The following is a 17,489-nucleotide window of genomic DNA, read 5'->3' as shown; positions in this document are numbered from 1 at the left end:
AATAACGAGTTAATAGAATAAGAAATACGCCACAGTTTTAAGTTTCCAATAATTGGTACTGTATAAGCAAAATACTTGCCAAGCTGAGCAAGAAATTGATAATCCACTTCAAATTAGTGAGAATAACTGAGGTGTCATTATAGTTGCAGTGCCCTTGCCAATTTATATAATACTTGTGTTCTAGAGAGTTTAGATTTTATCAGTGAAATTAGTCATTTCTTGAAAGGTTGTCTTAGTTCCCTTCAGATTCAGGACTATGCTACAGGTTTAAGTATGCATCACTGTCTTGCTTTTTCCCTTCTTTTCCCCATGAATTTTTTTGTACTCATTCTGAACATGTTAGAGCTAGCAGCCTATTTAAGAATAGTGCTATGTTTCCTTAAGTTCTTCACTGCTGCAGGGGCAGAGTAGTAGGAGACAAATGAAATATTTAGACTGGGGAAATATTGGTCACTTAGCCAAGAGACTTGCACTAGTGGAATGGGACTTTCCCATTCTCACCCCTGCAGCCCCCCCATGTGTCCTCAGAATCAGCTCTGGAGGGCTGAGGGACCCTATAGAGAAGATTTTTGTGAGCATGCGAGGGAAGGAAATAGAGGTGCCATGGCACCAGCAGAACTTCACTAGCACTTCTTTAAATACAAGCCATTATCAGCAACTATTGTGACCATTACTCAGTGGAAGGTGCTGGATTTTAACAGCCAGAAAAGAAAATTATGGTGCCTTGTGGGATCAACTGTTACTGACTTTTGAACTGTATGAAACTCTTCATGTACATAGATTGGGGTAGGTGGGAGTTTTCTACAAAAGTAGCTTTATAGGCAACAATTGATACTGAAAAATGGAGGGCACTTCCCTTTTCAACATTCCTATGCTCCAAATTGTACTCCAGCATAAATTTATATTATAAAATGAGTGTTTGCCTTCACAGCCATGTGCTTTGACAATCAACAATTCCTCCAAGGAAGCTCACAAAATCATTTAGCCCACATTTGGGTTATAATTTGGGTTTATTGCACACGTTTTATAGTTCAGCCTTAAATGTGCTATCTTGCCTAACCTTCCTTTCATAATTAATGTCCTAGGGAAAATGGAATATTAATTAAGAAAAAAATGGATTGCACAAAAGCCTGAAAATAAAAGTTTGAAATATAAGCTAGTTTTAATGGCCATGATACATAATAGGTTTGCACTTGAGGGTTCATGTAGGCTTCAACTTAATAATGGACGTTTCAGAAAGGAGCAAGATTGTGAGAACAGAGTTGCACAATTTTCTTGATGAATGGCTTAGATCCAGAGATGTCTTGCGTGAGCCAGAAAGCCCTTCCAATTATCCAAGGCAACTTTGCTGAAATCCTCAAATTTCTTATCCTACTCTAGTCACCCCACCTGCTTCATCACACACATTTTGAGAGGGTCTGTTGCCCTACAGGAATGGATTTAGGAAGATGCCATGATCTACAGTATGGGGGGGGGGCGGGGAGCTAGGGAAACCCCTTGATCATCTTCAAATCCTATCCGTAATGGGTTAAAAAAAGAATATCATGAAAATAGATGGAGCTGTATCCTTTAGGGAAACACATTTGAATGTACTCTTTCTTGTGTTTGTGTGCTTTTTTCCCTCTCCTGTCCTTTTTCTTTTCTTGCCTGATGCTTTCCTTTATTTTGTAGGTCACTACTGTTTTGTCTTCTGCTGTTTAATTCGTTACTTTCCATTTTCTAACTTGTCTAGAGCCTAGAAGAGGAGATAGCATCAATTTTATTTAGTAAAGAGGGTTTTTCCACTAGCATGAAATCTGCCTTCACTTCAGCTACCTTGTGGACAGCAGAGGGCACTGTTGTGAAAGATAATGTACCTTCTGAAAAGCTTTCTGCCTCGCCCTTCTCTCAGCTGCCTGAGGTGCTTTTCCACATTTACTTTTTCTACCATAAAACTATATATGAAGACAGTGGGGTTTCATGTCAGATGAAATTGTGTCCCAGTGATTAAAAGATTGTAAGATGAAATTAGGATAGAGAAAAATGCAGAGCCTAAAATAAAGCTATTTGAAATTGCTGGTGTGTATGCAAGACGCCTGCATGAATTGGTTTTACCAGTGACTTGCATGTAGAAGTGCCAACTCCATGCAGGAAGTGGGAACGGACAGTTAGAATGTAAATACATATTGCACCATTGTGCTTTTTTAAAAGTTAGAAGTAAAATTATTTTGAATGAAAAAATGAAAGGCAAGCGCAAGCTAAAAGCTTATCTTGCCCATTCTAAATGTTTTGTAGACATAGATCTTCAAAAGAAATAGTACTATATATTGGTTTTCTGTTCCATTTATATTTGAAATTATCTGGCAGCCATAGATAAATCTAGTCTTAAACTTTAATTTGAAACCAAAATTAAATCACAGCTGCTGACATAGGATTAATTATTATAGTAATGGTACTGTTACATTTTTCCTTTCACTTTTTTGTACTGTCCCTTGTGTGTATGTATATGTGTGTCATCTCTTAGCTTTTAAGATCTACATACGTCAGTTTGCCCTGACTCTAGGTCATAACAAGTGGCACAGTACAATTTCCTTGAGGATCATGGGACAGTATGGGCTTTTAAAATGCTGTTCCTTACATGCTTATATGCTAAACACATTTCTCCATTTGAGATATTACATATGTACAGGCAAATTTCATATATCTTCAGAGGTGCCCAGCTAATCAAGGGTCTAAAACAAGGAAATGTATGTGAGTTCAGATATTATATCTGTGAAATAGGAACATCTGGCAGAACCTGTAGCAGCCCTTTCAAGGGTGTCAATATTCGCTGATACACATTAGGTTTGTTAGAAAAATCTGCAAGTACATGAACATAGCCAGTTAATGTTAGCCTTGTTTGGCACTTAATAACATTGTTTTACAAATATAATAATGATGATGATAATAGTTACCAAAGTAGAATATTTATTTCAGAGTTTAACCTGTCCCAAGCTGAGAGAGTGCAAGTTTCAAATAGAGGTCTATCCTGTTCAGATAAATCAAGTGAAATAAAAACCCCTAAAGAATCCAGATTTACCAAATGCCAACTTTGGAGCTTTCATAAGTAGAAAGTTTTACAGCACTCTGGACTAAAAATATTGCATATTTTCAGTGTGCTTATTGCTGTGCACTTGATCTGTGCTAATTTAACAAATTGTGCTGTACATGTGTGAGCGTGCAATCAGTCCCTCTGTGCTGTTTGTGAAATGATAAAATCAGATGTTTGTGTTAAGAGATGTTGAAACTTGTATTTATGTTTGTCTTCTGGTTGCTTTTTGTTTCACAGAAATTTACTCCCCAAACAGAAGAGCCTTCCACTGGAGCCAGCAGGACGATTAAGGTTCTACTATTTTGCCATAGTCCATTGAGCTTTGACATTTCAGAATCTTCATTCTTCCTTCCTTCCTTTTTTCATTTAACCATTACAGTCATCTTTGTTCTTCATGTGACCTGAACCACCCATCACATAGTTTTATGTTCACTATTTTATTTATTCATGTTTTCTACTTTTTGTTTTTCCTCATCCATTTGTTTTGTGCAGAGTTCGCATGAGACTCTGAACGTAGTGGAGAAGAAGCAGGCAGAGGTTGGGATAGAAGAGACAGTAGTCACTGCCGATACCAACAGAGGCAAAACACAACTTGTCTCTGGTGGTGGGCAAACTCAGAAGATGGAGCACCTATCAAAGAAGGATTCTTCATCACTGTCATCAAGTAGCAGCAGTAGTGAGAGTGAAGATGAAGTAGGAGAATATCAGCCACACCAACGGATGACTCAGGGTGTCATAAAAGAAGAAATAGAAGAAAATGAAGTTATCATAGAGGAGGGAGAACACAATGCACAGGCAACAGTGTGTGCAGAAATTTCACAAGAAGCCAGTCCAGTTCAAGTAACAGTTACACACATACCAGTGACAGAAACATTGGTCCAGGCGAATGAAGTATCCACCAAGACACCCGGAGAGGGACACCCGGCAAAACTGGATAAGCAAGCCCTGAAAGAAGAGAGGGTGGAAGAGCAGCTCAAAGTAAATGGAGAGGCATCGCATAGTGACATTGAAGTTTCACAGCAAATAATTTGTTGCTCCGAGGTAAATGGTAGAAGAGTAAGGGATCCTTTATCAGGCACATCGTCCTAGGGTTCAATATCTCTGCCTTTCTTCTTCTCTGTCCTCTTCAGGTTTTCATAAAGATTCAGATCTGGAAAGTGGAAAATGGATGTGCAGTCAAATTCTGCCTTTGGTTAAGGCTTCTGAATTTTTTACTAGTTTGGTTACCCAGAAGAGCGAACTTGCCTGGGATTATGCCATCTTTTTACTTTCTCATGTTCTGTTTGTTTTGCATGTGTTAATTTGTTTGAGTCTTGTCCTGTCTAGTTTGATTTTTATTATCCTTCAATAAGTTTTAATTGGAATTGTGATGTTACCTTTCTTGGGCATGAGATGAAAACGCATTTTATGCATTTGATGTAATAGTCTTAAAACCCAAGTATTTTTTTAATTGAAAAACCCTACCTATTTTATGAAACCTCCTATCTAAATACTAAAATACAAATAGCCAGAATTTGTAGGAACGCACAGTTGGTGCATTCTATAAATCACCATGAGACACACATACCATATTTACTACTCTTAACCAAAGTCCTTTGCAGATACAGTTATTATTTTATGCTAGCCACTTGTAGTCCTCGAGAGGCATGAACTTACTCAGTAGATGCTAAATCAAATTTATTTTCTCTAAGAACATGCAGCATAATGAAGAGCCTGAGAGATGGTAAATGAAGCACAGGTTAAAGGTTCCAATCCGTGTGTGTGTGTGTGTGTGGTCCTGGCAAACAGCAACTTGTGAGCACAGCAACTGTGTTAATCAGCTGATATTTCTGGGGGGGAAAGACTAAACCCATTCCGCCTCCATCCATCCATCCCCCCCAAAGCTGATCTGTGCTGCTGCTGCTGCTGTTGTCGTTGTTGTGTGTGTGTTTCAAAAAGACCAGAATGGTGCACATAGCAGCTGGACTGGAGGAGGATTCCCAGAGCCACTTGCATGTGCAATTCCTCATCCAGCTAGAGAAATGTGTGTGGAGCACCATAGTTATACTGGAGTGGCTGAGGGCATTTCCACCCCAAAGTTATTAAATATGGAAACAGAAGATTTGTAATGATGGTCAGTGCCATCTAGGTCAATATTGTCCCCATTGGCAGGATTTGTCAAGTTTTAAACTGTCTCAAAATGCATTTATGCATTTTATTAAACATTGCCATATAAGGAGTTGTAGCAAGTTTGTGACACTCAGGAAATGGTGTATGGAGTTGGTTTTGGGGTCACATCTATTGGCTCTATAAGGGTAGGTCATACCAATGAGATCATTGAAGATATATTGACAAGCTTAATAAATAATGATTCAAACTGTTCGTAAGGGCAGTTTCAGAAGAATGTTATGATGTACTTGCTCAAACCATAAAGTTAGAAGTAGTTACATATCTTGTTAACATGGTGTACAAGACAGAAACACATAAATGCTGTGGCCATTTGTGGCTCACCTACAGTGAGTATATATTATGTGCATGAAGTTAAAAAAAGCCAGCTTTAAAATCAGACGTAAGCTATGGGTTCAAACAATGGATAGCTGTGATTGGCCATGGGCTCACCACCGTATAGATCTCTCATATACCCTGATATTTTTTAAAGCTTTAAATCTTACCAATCTGATTGTATGTTAATTTATTAACCATTTTTATATATGCTACTGATTTAAATTTATATTCATATCTAGCATAGGAAATATACTATGGTGATTTTCAAGTGCTTTCTTATATTAGTAGACAGAACACTTAACATTTCTTGTGTGTTCATGATTTTCAGACTTGGGTTTAGAAGTTCTTCTAAGGAATGTTTAAAAAGTGAATCTAGGATCTTGTTGCCTGAAGCCAGTTCATAGGCTGCTATATATCATGTACTTCAAAATTCATACTCTTCTGTGTCTTTCTAAACACTAGCCTCCAGTGGTTAAAACTGAGATGGTGACCATTTCAGATGCTTCACAGAGAACTGAAATATCCACCAAGGAAGTACCAATTGTTCAGACAGAAACTAAAACGATCACATATGAATCTCCCCAGGTACAGGTGTTGTATAATTTAGAATGCCTTTTTGGGATACAATATTGTAAGCTTGTTGGGAGAGGACAGGTTGCCATATCTCCTTGTGGAAATGATATCTGTATACATACACTGCTTATACTAGGACAATGAACTAATGGACCTCTTTCCCTGAGAACATCATTGAGATGCCATCACCTGCCTGAGAAGGGGTTAATAATGACTGAATCATGTTAAATGACATTTAGTATATTGTGTGTTCCAGAATTGTCTACTGCACTTGAGTGGCATGAAAAACACAATCTAGACGTCTTCATTTCTAAAACAGGCAACTTTTGTTTAAAAGAAGGCTGCTAGTTTGGCTTCCCTGTTTTGTCAAAATTGACTATATTGCTCTTTCTTCTTGACGGTGCAGTTTGATGGCAGTGGTGATGCTGGTGTGCTGTTGAGTGCACAGACGATCACTTCAGAATCTCTTTCTACAACCACAACCACACACATCACAAAGGTAAAAAGAAAAACAGTGAGGTTTGCTGTTCTCACCTGTTTTAACAAAACAGGACAGAAGTAGACTGCTCTTAATCAAAATCGGCTGTGAAATGTTATATTATTCCAAGTTTCTGGGCACATTATTTATGTACTAATGAAACATTCAGAATTCAGGTTTTTGTGACTCGCTTATTTTCTGGAACCTTGAACTTTCATTATATTTAACCTAGGATGATTTATTTTCAGTATGTTTAGGGCAGTTATGACTATCCTAAATGAAGGCATGGACACAGTTACCATTTAGTACCATCTGTTCAACCCTCTCCCCCCTTGTCTTTCAATGCTACTCTAGGTTGCAGTGCATAATGGATTTATACTGCTGATTATTTTGTGCTGGTGGGGCTTTTATATATTCTTTTAGTATTGTTGATCGTATTTGTATTTTACTGAGTTTAAATTGTGACCCACATTTGATTGAGTGGTACTGGAATTTCCAGATAGCGAAGAAGAATGTTGAGTTTTGTGCTGCAGGTGTGTTTTTTCTGTTACACATTTGAATAATGAAAGTATAGAAATAAGTCTTAAGGCCTTAATGTGCTGTGTTTTTTTATCTTAAGAATTGTTACTAAACTGTAAACATTAAAAGAACTAGAAAAAGGTTCTGCCTTTCCTGTGTTCAGTTACAAGCTGCTACTTACATTGGAGGATTAAGTAAAACATTCCTTGTTCTTGAAATCTTTAGACAGTAAAAGGTGGTGTGTCAGAAACCAGAATTGAAAAGCGGATTGTTATCACTGGCGATGCAGACCTTGACCACGACCAGGTGAGAGACAGAACACATCATATTCTGCTTTCCAATATTTTGCCCCTCATGAGGCAGTTGAGGTTTTTCCCCTGTCAAAAATATTCTATTATAAGAACACGAACAATATTTTTAAAACTCAACCACCTCATGATGTAAATCGCTAACCATCACTGAATTACTGTAATTATAATCTGCCGTTTTTACTATGTGGTGCTGCACTGATTCTTAATTGATGGTAGGTTCACAATTTAACAGAACAGGGATTTAATTTTCATTTCTTAATTGTAATGTACCAAGGACTCTGAGTAAATTTAATTTCAGATTTTGATGTGCCTGTAGCAAGTGGTTTGTGACAAGTTCAATCTCTCCTTGAAGCCTGAAATTAAATGACAGAGCTGTTTAGCATTAGGCATGAGGGATGTCTGTCCCAGCACATGCTAAAATAAAAAACAAAAACATACAGCTGTGGAATCTGGAAAGGTCAGACAACAGAATTGCTTTAATAAAACTCATATCTCAGTATACTCTTCTTAGGATAAATATTATAAAGCCTTAAAGTAAACTTTTTAGAGATAGATTGTATGCATCTGTTTGTAACACAAGATCTTGTTCAGCTTTATAAATGTCTGAGTTTTTAATTTATGTAAAACGTGTGCTCATATTCAGATGTAAATACCAGCATTATTTCAGTAGAATTAGGATCTGTAGTAACCCTTTAAAATGGAAAATACACTTGATAAGAACAAAATACTTCTATTTTTCATATTTGAACCCCTGAATTCTTCAGTTTGAACAACCCTGATATGTCATTCTTCTAAATACAGTTCAATACAGCTTAGAAATAAAGTATTTGTCAAAGCTGAAACCATATCTAGGAACCTTGAAAACATTATTCCTTAAAACAATTTTTTTCTTGCCTATCCGGGTCTTGTTTTCAATTTTATTTCTCGGTATTCTGAAGAATAACTCTTCCATGCTTGAGTACTAAATAAAGTATAGGCAAAGCAAAATAGTGTATGCATTTACTTAGCCATTTATTGTTAAGCCCTGAAGGTTATATATTTAAAAACTGATTGCTATTTATTTTGGTTTATGTCTCGAGTTTCCAGTGTGCATCTGTTAAGGCAAAATTGCCACTCATTTTGTTTACCTCTGAACTGTGTTTTGAAAAGATCTTTAGGGAAAAGTTGCTAATTGCCCAGTGCTTACACTTTCCACATCCTACATCAACAAGGTGTGGAAGGAAGCTGACAGGTGCCTCCTGGCAGAACTATCCATTACCTTGCGAAACATATATTCCCAATCCTACAATTGCTGTAGCAACTGTGGTAGTGGTGGGGGTGAGAATCAGTTGTCAAGGAGACTTGATGGGGAATCTGGTGCCCACTGATTGTTTTCTCCATCCTTGGTCATTTTCGCTTGGTTTGGGTTTCTTTTCTGAGTCCAGCTGCTTTTCTGTGGGAAGGAGGGGATTTTAAAAGCCAGTTAGGACATTTGAAAGCAGAATTGATGAATGAGGGAAACATTAAGCACCATGCTCTTTGCCCACTGATTCCCCTCTGCAAATTTCACCCTATCCACCCTACATTAGTGTTGCTGTGGTCTTACGTACTCAGTCACCAGTGAATACATAAGCTACTGTTCTTGGCAATTAGGTTTGATACTGGTCAGTGTCTTGCAGCTGGTTTTTTTACCTGAATTGGTATCTTCCAACATTGTGTGCAAGATACATGCCAAATATCAAAGGACCTGTGCCCACAAATGAGCCTCCTGTCACTGCATCAACACAAGGCTAAAATAAAAGCATGTGTAAAGTGTTGCACACACACACAAAAACCTAATTCCACGCTTACTCTGATTGCGACTGCATCAGTGGCAGCCCACCAGGAAAGAGGTCTCGGCGTTGTGGTGGACAACTTGATGAAAATATCAACCTAGTGTGTGGCAGCTGTGAAGAAAAGTCAGATTCCATGTTGAGGGGAATTAGGAAAGCGTTTGAAAATAAAACATGATAGAGGGGGATAAAATTATGTATAGGGCAGAAAAGATGAATAGAGATAAGTTCCTGTCCCTTTCTAATAATTCTAGAACTTGGGGTTATTTAATGAAGCTGAATGTTGGAAGATTTGGGATAAACAGAAGGAAGTGATACACACGACACATTGTTAAATTGTCACAGTTAGTACCACAGGATGTAGTAATGGCCACCAACTTGAATGGCTTTGAAAGAGGGTTAGAGAAGACTTGTCAGTGGCTACTAGCCACGATGATTATGAACCTTCTCCAGGGTTGTATTCAGCTATGTTTTACTCATAACAGATCCATTGAAATTAATGAACCTAATGAAGTTAAGACATAGCTAAGTGAGATGGGTGTTGAATACCTCCTCTAGTATTGGAAGCAGTAGTCCAGTTGTTGTGGTGGTGAACGTTGTTGCGCTAATGTCCTGCTTATGGGCTTCCCATAGACATCTGATTAGCTACTGTGAGAACAGGATACTGAAATAGATGGTCTTTTGGTCTGATCTAGACGGACTCCTCTTACGTCCTAATGCTTGCTTGCAGCAATAAAACATTCCTGTCTAGATATTATATTGATCCAAATAGCTCACTATGTGGATCAATATAAAGATGTAGTGTGCTTTAAAAAGTTTTTCTGTTTCTTACCTTTTCTGGAGTTTTTATTATTAGTGCTTTCTTAATGTTTTGGTGAAAAACTGCTTTGTGAGGTTTGCCAGAAAAGGAGGATCTAAATGCTTTAGATAAATATGTAAGATACCAAAACATAGTTTACAGCTCATAACTTAAAATACCCAGTAGCCTCTCTAGGCTTTTTATTTGGCTGTCTCAGTAATGGAGGAGCAGCATTCTTCCTCTGTTCAGTTGTCACTTCTGAACAAAATCAGTCCAGGAAGTGTAGTCATTACTGGCCAAACTACCTCATAATTTTTATTTGATGGTTCCTTTTTAATACTTACGTAGGCATTGGCACAAGCCATTAAAGAAGCCAAAGAACAGCATCCTGACATGTCTGTAACAAGAGTTGTGGTGCATAAGGAAACAGATCTTCCGGAAGGAGGAGAATAAGGTAAGAGCCTGAGACAAGACCTGATACAAAACTATTATCCTCCCAGGTTAATAATAATAATGAATTTTATTTATATCCCGCCCTCCCCGGCCAAGACTGGGCTCAGGGCGGCTAACATCAAATATATAATACATTAAAACATAAGATCAAACAATCGGTTGAAATATAGCTTAAAATCAGATTACAATCTGAATAAAATCAGATGGCAACCCACAAATTAAAACTATAACTATGGGGTTGGGAACGTTAAGTGTTCACCAGGCCCAGCTATTTGTGCTGATCATATGAGCCAGTGAGAAGGGTTAGAGGGGCCCTTTACATGCAAGGTCTTGTAAAAAAGGTCCCACACTGGATCTGGGCCAAAGACCTGGTGGAACAGTTCCATCTTTCAGGCCCTGCAGAAAGATGTCAAATCCCGCAGGGCCCTGGTCCCTTGCGGCAGAGCGTTCCACCAGACTGGGGCAGGGCCGAAAAGGCCCTTGCCCTGGTCGAGGCCAGCCTAACCTCCTTGAGGCCTGGGACTGCCAAGGTGTTATTTGTGGACCGTAAGGTCCCCCACAGGACATACCAGGAGAGGCGGTCCTGTAGGTACGAGGGTCCTAGGCTGTATAGGGCTTTAAAGGTTAAAACCGGCACCTTAAACCTGGCCCTATAGTCCACCGGGAGCCAGTACAGCTGGTGTAGCACTGGATGAATGTGATCCCATGGCGAGGACCCCCGTAAGGAGCCTCGCCGTGGCATTCTGCACCCGCTGGAGTTTCTGGGCCAGCCTGCATAAAGTGAATTACAATAATTGAGCCTGGAGGTAATCATCACATGGCTCACAGTGGCAAGATCAGGGCAGGAAAGGTAAGGGACCAACTGCTTGGCATGGCGGAGATGGAAAAATGCCGCTTTTGCTGTAGCAGCGACCTGTGCCTCCATGGAGAGGGAGGCGTCGAAGGTTACGCCCAGACTCTTGACTGAAGGTGCTGGTACTAATTGCGCCCCTGCAAGGGATGGGAGTTAGCGCTCCAACCCCATGTCGTCCCAACCCAACCAGAGGACCTCTGTCTTCGAAGAATTTAACTTCAACAGGCTCCCACGCAGCCATCCAGCCACCGCATCCAAACATCTGGTCAGTGTGTCTGGGGCTGAGTCAGAATGGCCGCCCATCAACAGATAAAGTTGGGTGTTGTCAGCGTATTGATGACAGCCCAGCCTGAAGCTCTGAACAAGTTGGGCAAGCGGGCGCAGAGAGATATTAAAAAGCATCGGGGAGAGGATTGTACCCTGTGGCACTCTACAGACCCAAGGGGTTCCGCAACGACAATTCCTCCCCTAGCGCCACCCTCTGTCCCCGACCTGAAAGGAAAGAGCACAGCCATTGTAAGACTGCCCTGGCTGCTGCTACCAAGCACCTGGAACCCCTATTTGAATGTTCTTTACCACAAATAAATGCATCTTTTGTGATTCTGTCTGGAATCAGATCTAGGGTATAATGTTTTGGACCTTCCAGTTTGGAGTTTTGTTCGGAAGAAGAGCACAAAGGGAAAGCAGAAAGGCATGGCTGAGACTGTAGGCCTTTTGAATGCTAATGGTGATGCATTACGAGCTATTTGCATTATGAGAGAGAGAGAGAGATAGATCCTTAGCTACCTCCTTGAAAAATGAAGGAAAACTGCTCTTCTGAAGAGGGAGGTCTGATGCCACTTAAAATAAGAAAAATGTAGCATGTGACTGACTTGAAAAAGGAACATTACTCGAAGAAAGCTGTAATATGGTTGTGTTTTTAATAGTATTCAAAATCTGTGACTAAATGTAAAGAATGACATTAAACTGCTTGCCTTTCTTTAGAATTCTGAAGACTGATTTGTGACCGAAGAACTTTGATCATTCAAGTCGGTGCCCCACCGCTACTTCACTGACTTCACCAAGCCTGGTGACAATGACCAGACATTTCCAGAACAAACTGCCGACACCAAAACTTATCTTCTCTGGTCCTTTACCATATATGTCTTTTATTTTTATAACCACTTCTTAACATTCTTGGCTTTTTATGAGGTTTAGAGATTTATTATTTTTTCCACGTTTCCCTGACATTTTATATAACTGATTTCTTGATTGCATGAAAGTGAACAAAAATATTTAGTAAGCACTTTTCACTTTAGCAAGTGCAGGAAGGAAAGAATCTTTCACTAAATCTTTTCAAAATGTTTCCAAATAAAGCCTCTTAATGGGATAACAGCTTTTTTCAGATTATTCAGGTAAATAAAACATCAAATAATATAAGAAATACATTATCTTGTATTAAAAGAAAACACAAAGCTTTCCTATGACCTGGTGGGGAAAATAAATTAAAATTTGTATGGATGTTGTACAAACTCCTTATAGTCTGTTCTGAGGATCTCCCACTTTCTGAAGGGAACTGGTGCTGGTATATTATAGAAGAGATAGTTATAAAGATGTTTCTACTGACTGAGCACTGTTTTAGTAACTTCTCTGCACTTCAGTGCCATTGTTCAATTTCTTCGTGGACACTTTGGTCTGCAACATTCCAGACAGGATAGGAAGGACTTTGCTCTCTTCCCTTCTGGCAAAGATAATCCAGGCAGCTTAAAACCTTAGTGCTTTTCTCTTAACATGTTAAATGTCAAACACTTTGATTATATGAATACATGTGCAGGATGCTTGCATTACATAACTCATTGTCTACCTGTTATAACTGACACGTCTGTTGAGCAGTTGTCTTTAAGTAGTTCGCCTGATGTACTTGTACAGGTTTTCAGGACATTGAGGGACTGGGGGGCAGCCAAGGACCCATTGTAAGTAGTATGGGAACCAACTGCTGAGTGAGGCTGCTAGTCACTGAGGAGGTCTATATGAAAACCTGCTAACTGTCTCTTTCCCACATACTTCACTGTTCACCTTGTGTATAGTTAAGATGCCATATTAAATTTATAGCAGCTTGAAGTTGTATTAAGTGATATTTTGCTTTCTGTAATACTGTTATAAAATAAAGTTTGTTTATTCTCTAAATGTTTCAGCACATTTGTATTTTGACACCTCAAAAATAAATAAATCAGTTTTGAACCTCTTTCTCAACATGGTTGAAAGCATTTCAGGAGGGTGGGATGTCTTTAAAACAAAACTTGATTTTATGTAACCTAATAACATTCCTATAGCAAGAGGCACCCTGGTTTTGTTCCCCCTGCCTATCCAGCCCAGTGGGGAAGAGTCATGCTGTTAACTGAATGTCCTCCTAGAGGTCAAGTTGCCCAACTCCCCAACTGTTCCCTGAAACTCCACTACTACAGCGTCCCCAACAGAGAATTGTAGAACAATCTTGCTACTGTAATGCCATTAGCAAGTGTTCTTCAATGCAGCAATGCCATAATCGCATCATAGACGAAATCTCAGTAGCAAGAAGAACTGTCTTTCGGCAGCAAATTTCAATTCATTTTGAGTACAAGGTTCCTACCAAACCTCTTTGCTTTAGTTGAAAGTGTTGCAAATCTGCAATTTCCAAAACAAACACAAAACCCTATACAAGCCCTAAGAAATGCATTAGGTCTAAATAATGTCATCAGGTACAAGCAGTATTATACTCTCTTGTAAAAGAACAACATTTCACTGTATTTCCAACATTTGTGACTGCAGAGAGATTTTTTTAAGTGGTAGAGAAATGGAAGAAAAGTCCAGTTTTCCATTTTGTGCACAATTATCTTTGCATGAAAACATTTTCTGCTGTTAACTATTTTGATTCCTAATATAAAGTTAAAATCCAATTTTTAGATAACAAGCCCATTCATTTATACCTTTTAAAAGAACAAATTGTTTCAACTTCCCTCGCACATCTACCCCCAGTTTTTGCATAACATTAAACAGCTATTAAACTTCTGGAGTAAATAGCCAATGTTAAACTATGTATCTGGAAGTTACCAATTTCTTAGGATGATCTTGGTTTCCTTTTACCGTTTCCCCGTTTGTAGTATTTGGCATAGGCTTCAATGGCAGCAGCATCAGGGGGATTATGCATTATGTAGAGCTCCTGGTCCACTGAAAAGGATAAGCACAATGTGTTAGTTTGCAGCAGCTGCTGAAAGGCGACCAGCAAGATAAAATTTTCCTCTCGGCAGTAGGAGCTTCATGCTTGTGTTCATTTTTTTTTATACACAAATGAAAAATAAATTTCATACTATTATAAATTTATTTATACCCCGCCCTCTGGCGTTCTCATGGAGGAGGCACACAAAGAAGGGCCTGAGATAATAACCGCAGGGGTCTCGGTCAGTTAATACGCTAGTTCTTGAGGTACTGTGGTCCTGAGCACCAGCACTTTGAATTGGGCCCGGAAACTAATTGGCAGCCAGTGCACTTTGGCCAGGATTGGTGTTATATGCATGGATGTAGCCGGGGGGGGGGGGATGTAAAACAATAGAAATGCTTAACCAACTGACTAGTCACATTGGTCCTGCCCCCCCCCCAAATCCTGCCTCCCCCCATGGTAGGTTTGAGCCCCCATGGCTCAAACAGTCTTGGCTGGTGAGCAACCAGGCTGCCAAATTCTACACCAGCTGAAGTTTCTGAACTGTCTTCAGAGGCAACCCTATGTATAATGTGTTGCAGTAAGCCAACGGCAGTGATGCCATTTGAACCAACAGAAGCTGCTTTTTAACTTCATCAGGGGCCTGGAGTTAAGGGTGAGCAGTGAAGTAACCAAGCTTGCTGATGACACACAATTTATCACAATGGCAGAAACAAAAGGGAATTGTAAGGAGCTCTTGTAAGAGATCTTTCTATGCTGGGTGACTAGATACTAAAATGGCAAATGAAATTCAATCTAAGCAAGCGTCAAGTGATAAGAAATCAGGGCATATAAGTAAATAAATCTCAACTTTGCAAACTCACAGGATTCACTGTCTGGGACAAAGACCTTGATCACTGTGCTCTAAGGAGAAACTGTCACCATCCAGCTCCCAGAATGGCCCTCCCCCAACTGCCACCCCCAAGGCCCTCTGAAGGACCGTCTTGCGCTGAGGGAACAAGAAAGAGTAACAGGTTCGTCTAAGCAAGTTGCCTTTTACATTCTGGAACTTAAAAAACCGGATGCTTATTGTTGACATAACCTTTGGGGAACCACTTTGTAGGAGCCTCCTGAGGAGTGATTTGTAAGTACAAGAAAGAAAGAAATAGCCATATATAAATGCAACAGTGAAATTGGGCAAGTGCCAGATAGCTTTCGGTACTGATTTATGGACTTTCCCAAAGCAATTTCATTTCAAATGCATCAATAAAATTGTTTGCAAAACTTGAAATAGAGCTGGACAAAATCAAGCCAGGCTGAGTGGGAGACCCGAGACATAGAAATCCTGTACCTTGCTTACACACACACACACACACACACACACACACACACAAACACACACACACACAGAGCTATTACTTGCCATTGTCTTACTGCTTGATGCTCAGATCTGTTCAGCTCTATTTGGGGTTTTTTTGGGGGGGGGACTGGTTCTGAAGCATTGCTGTATCCCACCCACCAGTACCCTTTCAATACTGGCAATCTACGCCATGCATTATTAGTAGGAAAGCAAATATATTTACTGGCCTTTGCCTGGGGAAGTGCGCTGAGGATAATATCAGTTTCTTACAGTACAGCAGGAGATTAGGTGTTGTTTCGAAGGAACAACTAGTTCTAATTACTGTATAGGTTAAATTCAGAGTGTTCTGCTTTATTATTAGTTCTGCCTACCTGCCCACCTTTCAGAGCCCTGTAGTGGCTGACTCACCCTGTCGTAGCATAACCCTCAGGTAGGCAATGAGCAGGAGCAGGAGCAGAACCACCGGCAGGAAAATTCCCATGAAGAGAAGCCATCCAGGCAGCTCCCTGACAAAAGCTGTCAGGGTGTACACCACAGCCTGACCCATCGCAAGTAGGCTTTGTGTAGCTGTGTACCTTGTTCTCCTCTGTATTTTGTTGCTCCTGCTGCATGGCCTTTGCTCGGCCCATATTAACTTCTTTTCCTTCTGGACTTTGCTTTGTTTGCACAAGCCTGTGATTTCTAATGTGAGGGCCACCACGTTAACAGAGCTAACTCGGCTGCAAAGTTTAGAAGGGCAGATTGAAATGGAACATAACGGCTTGGACTGCAGCTAAACTGAGAATAAGAGGGGCTTTTATAATTTCTCTAGTCAACTCTTTATTTGAAATACCTGCATGCCAGGAGGCTAAGAGATGATATATAAAGGATTTCAGGCATTTCTGTTTTATTCTTCTGCTCTTGCGTTGTGTTAAATTTGCTTTGCATGATGCACAGGAAAGTGGGGAGAGTAATGATGTCTGTCTCTCCCACGGTTCCAGAAAGTGTGGGGATCTTGCAGCCCTAAAATATTATCAAGGATGTGAGTTTAAGGTTTGGTGCTAGTTTCCAGCCAATGGTTAGGGAGTTGGAGTCCAGCAACAACTGGAGGGCAGCAGGTTCCTCACCCCAGGATAAAATCTCTTGTGTCTCATCCTCTAAATTCCTCTAGTCTCCTACTTAAAGGTTCTTTGCCAATGAGAAATGATGCAAGTTGGTGTCTATATTTTGTAAGGTGCATTTTCTCCACTGAGCAGCTATTAAAAATCATCACATCAATCCTGCTCCTGCTTACTAAGCTGAGATCAATTCTTTGCCAATATCAGACTGTAGAATACAAAACAATCTGGCCATGTCAGGAATAATGCCCTTCCTGATCACACAAATGAATGTATAGATATATTTGATGCATTGGACCTGAATTTTCATGTGTATGAATGTTGGTGGCAAGCTACTCCTTTATACACAAAATCCCTTTCCTAAACACTTTCCTGAATCCTCCTTTATTCAAATCATTTCTCAAAACCTGCTTTCTGTGATACTCAAGCCTCACCTGCAACCTAAATGAAGCCTGAGGATACACCACTGTATTTACTCATGTTCATCTTGTTATCCCTCTGTCTGCTGCTGCTGCTGCATTTGTCTC

At 39.8% G+C, this 17,489-nt stretch overlaps 1 protein-coding gene and 1 long non-coding RNA gene across 23 annotated transcripts in view; one reads left to right on the top strand and one right to left on the bottom strand.

Moving 5' to 3' along the window:
* Positions 1 to 13,517, top strand: part of EPB41L2 (erythrocyte membrane protein band 4.1 like 2) — a 76,321-nt gene extending 62,804 nt beyond the window's left edge. For 8 of the 20 annotated variants that reach the window (XM_083498067.1, XM_083498069.1, XM_083498068.1 and 5 more), the window contains 7 exons: positions 3,308 to 3,361; positions 3,563 to 4,111; positions 6,017 to 6,139; positions 6,534 to 6,626; positions 7,350 to 7,430; positions 10,394 to 10,499; positions 12,336 to 13,517. In XM_083498067.1, coding sequence (XP_083354193.1) covers positions 3,308 to 3,361; positions 3,563 to 4,111; positions 6,017 to 6,139; positions 6,534 to 6,626; positions 7,350 to 7,430; positions 10,394 to 10,498 — 1,005 coding nt within the window. In that variant the 3' untranslated portion in view covers position 10,499; positions 12,336 to 13,517. The remainder of the gene's footprint in view (positions 1 to 3,307; positions 3,362 to 3,562; positions 4,112 to 6,016; positions 6,140 to 6,533; positions 6,627 to 7,349; positions 7,431 to 10,393; positions 10,500 to 12,335) is intronic. The other 12 variants (XM_083498058.1, XM_083498059.1, XM_083498072.1 and 9 more) reach the window with 2 other exon arrangements.
* Positions 1,138 to 16,498, bottom strand: LOC310704567. Of its 3 annotated transcripts, XR_014524882.1 has the most exons (5): positions 16,274 to 16,469; positions 14,421 to 14,537; positions 8,694 to 8,867; positions 7,306 to 7,501; positions 4,112 to 4,220 (listed from the first exon to the last, which is right to left on the bottom strand). It is a non-coding gene; the product is annotated as an uncharacterized lncRNA (long non-coding RNA). The 3 variants fall into 3 exon arrangements; XR_014524881.1 differs by lacking the exon at positions 7,306 to 7,501 and having other exon boundaries at positions 1,138 to 4,220; XR_014524880.1 differs by lacking the exons at positions 4,112 to 4,220; positions 7,306 to 7,501 and having other exon boundaries at positions 7,890 to 8,867; positions 16,274 to 16,498.
* Positions 16,499 to 17,489: the final 991 nt, after the last annotated feature.

The sequence above is a fragment of the Podarcis liolepis genome, assembly GCF_965112155.1.
Source record: "Podarcis liolepis genome assembly, chromosome: 3".
Lineage (NCBI taxonomy): Eukaryota > Metazoa > Chordata > Lepidosauria > Squamata > Lacertidae > Podarcis > Podarcis liolepis.
Note: the sequence above shows the minus strand (reverse complement) of the source record. Positions and strands in the feature narration are given on the sequence as shown.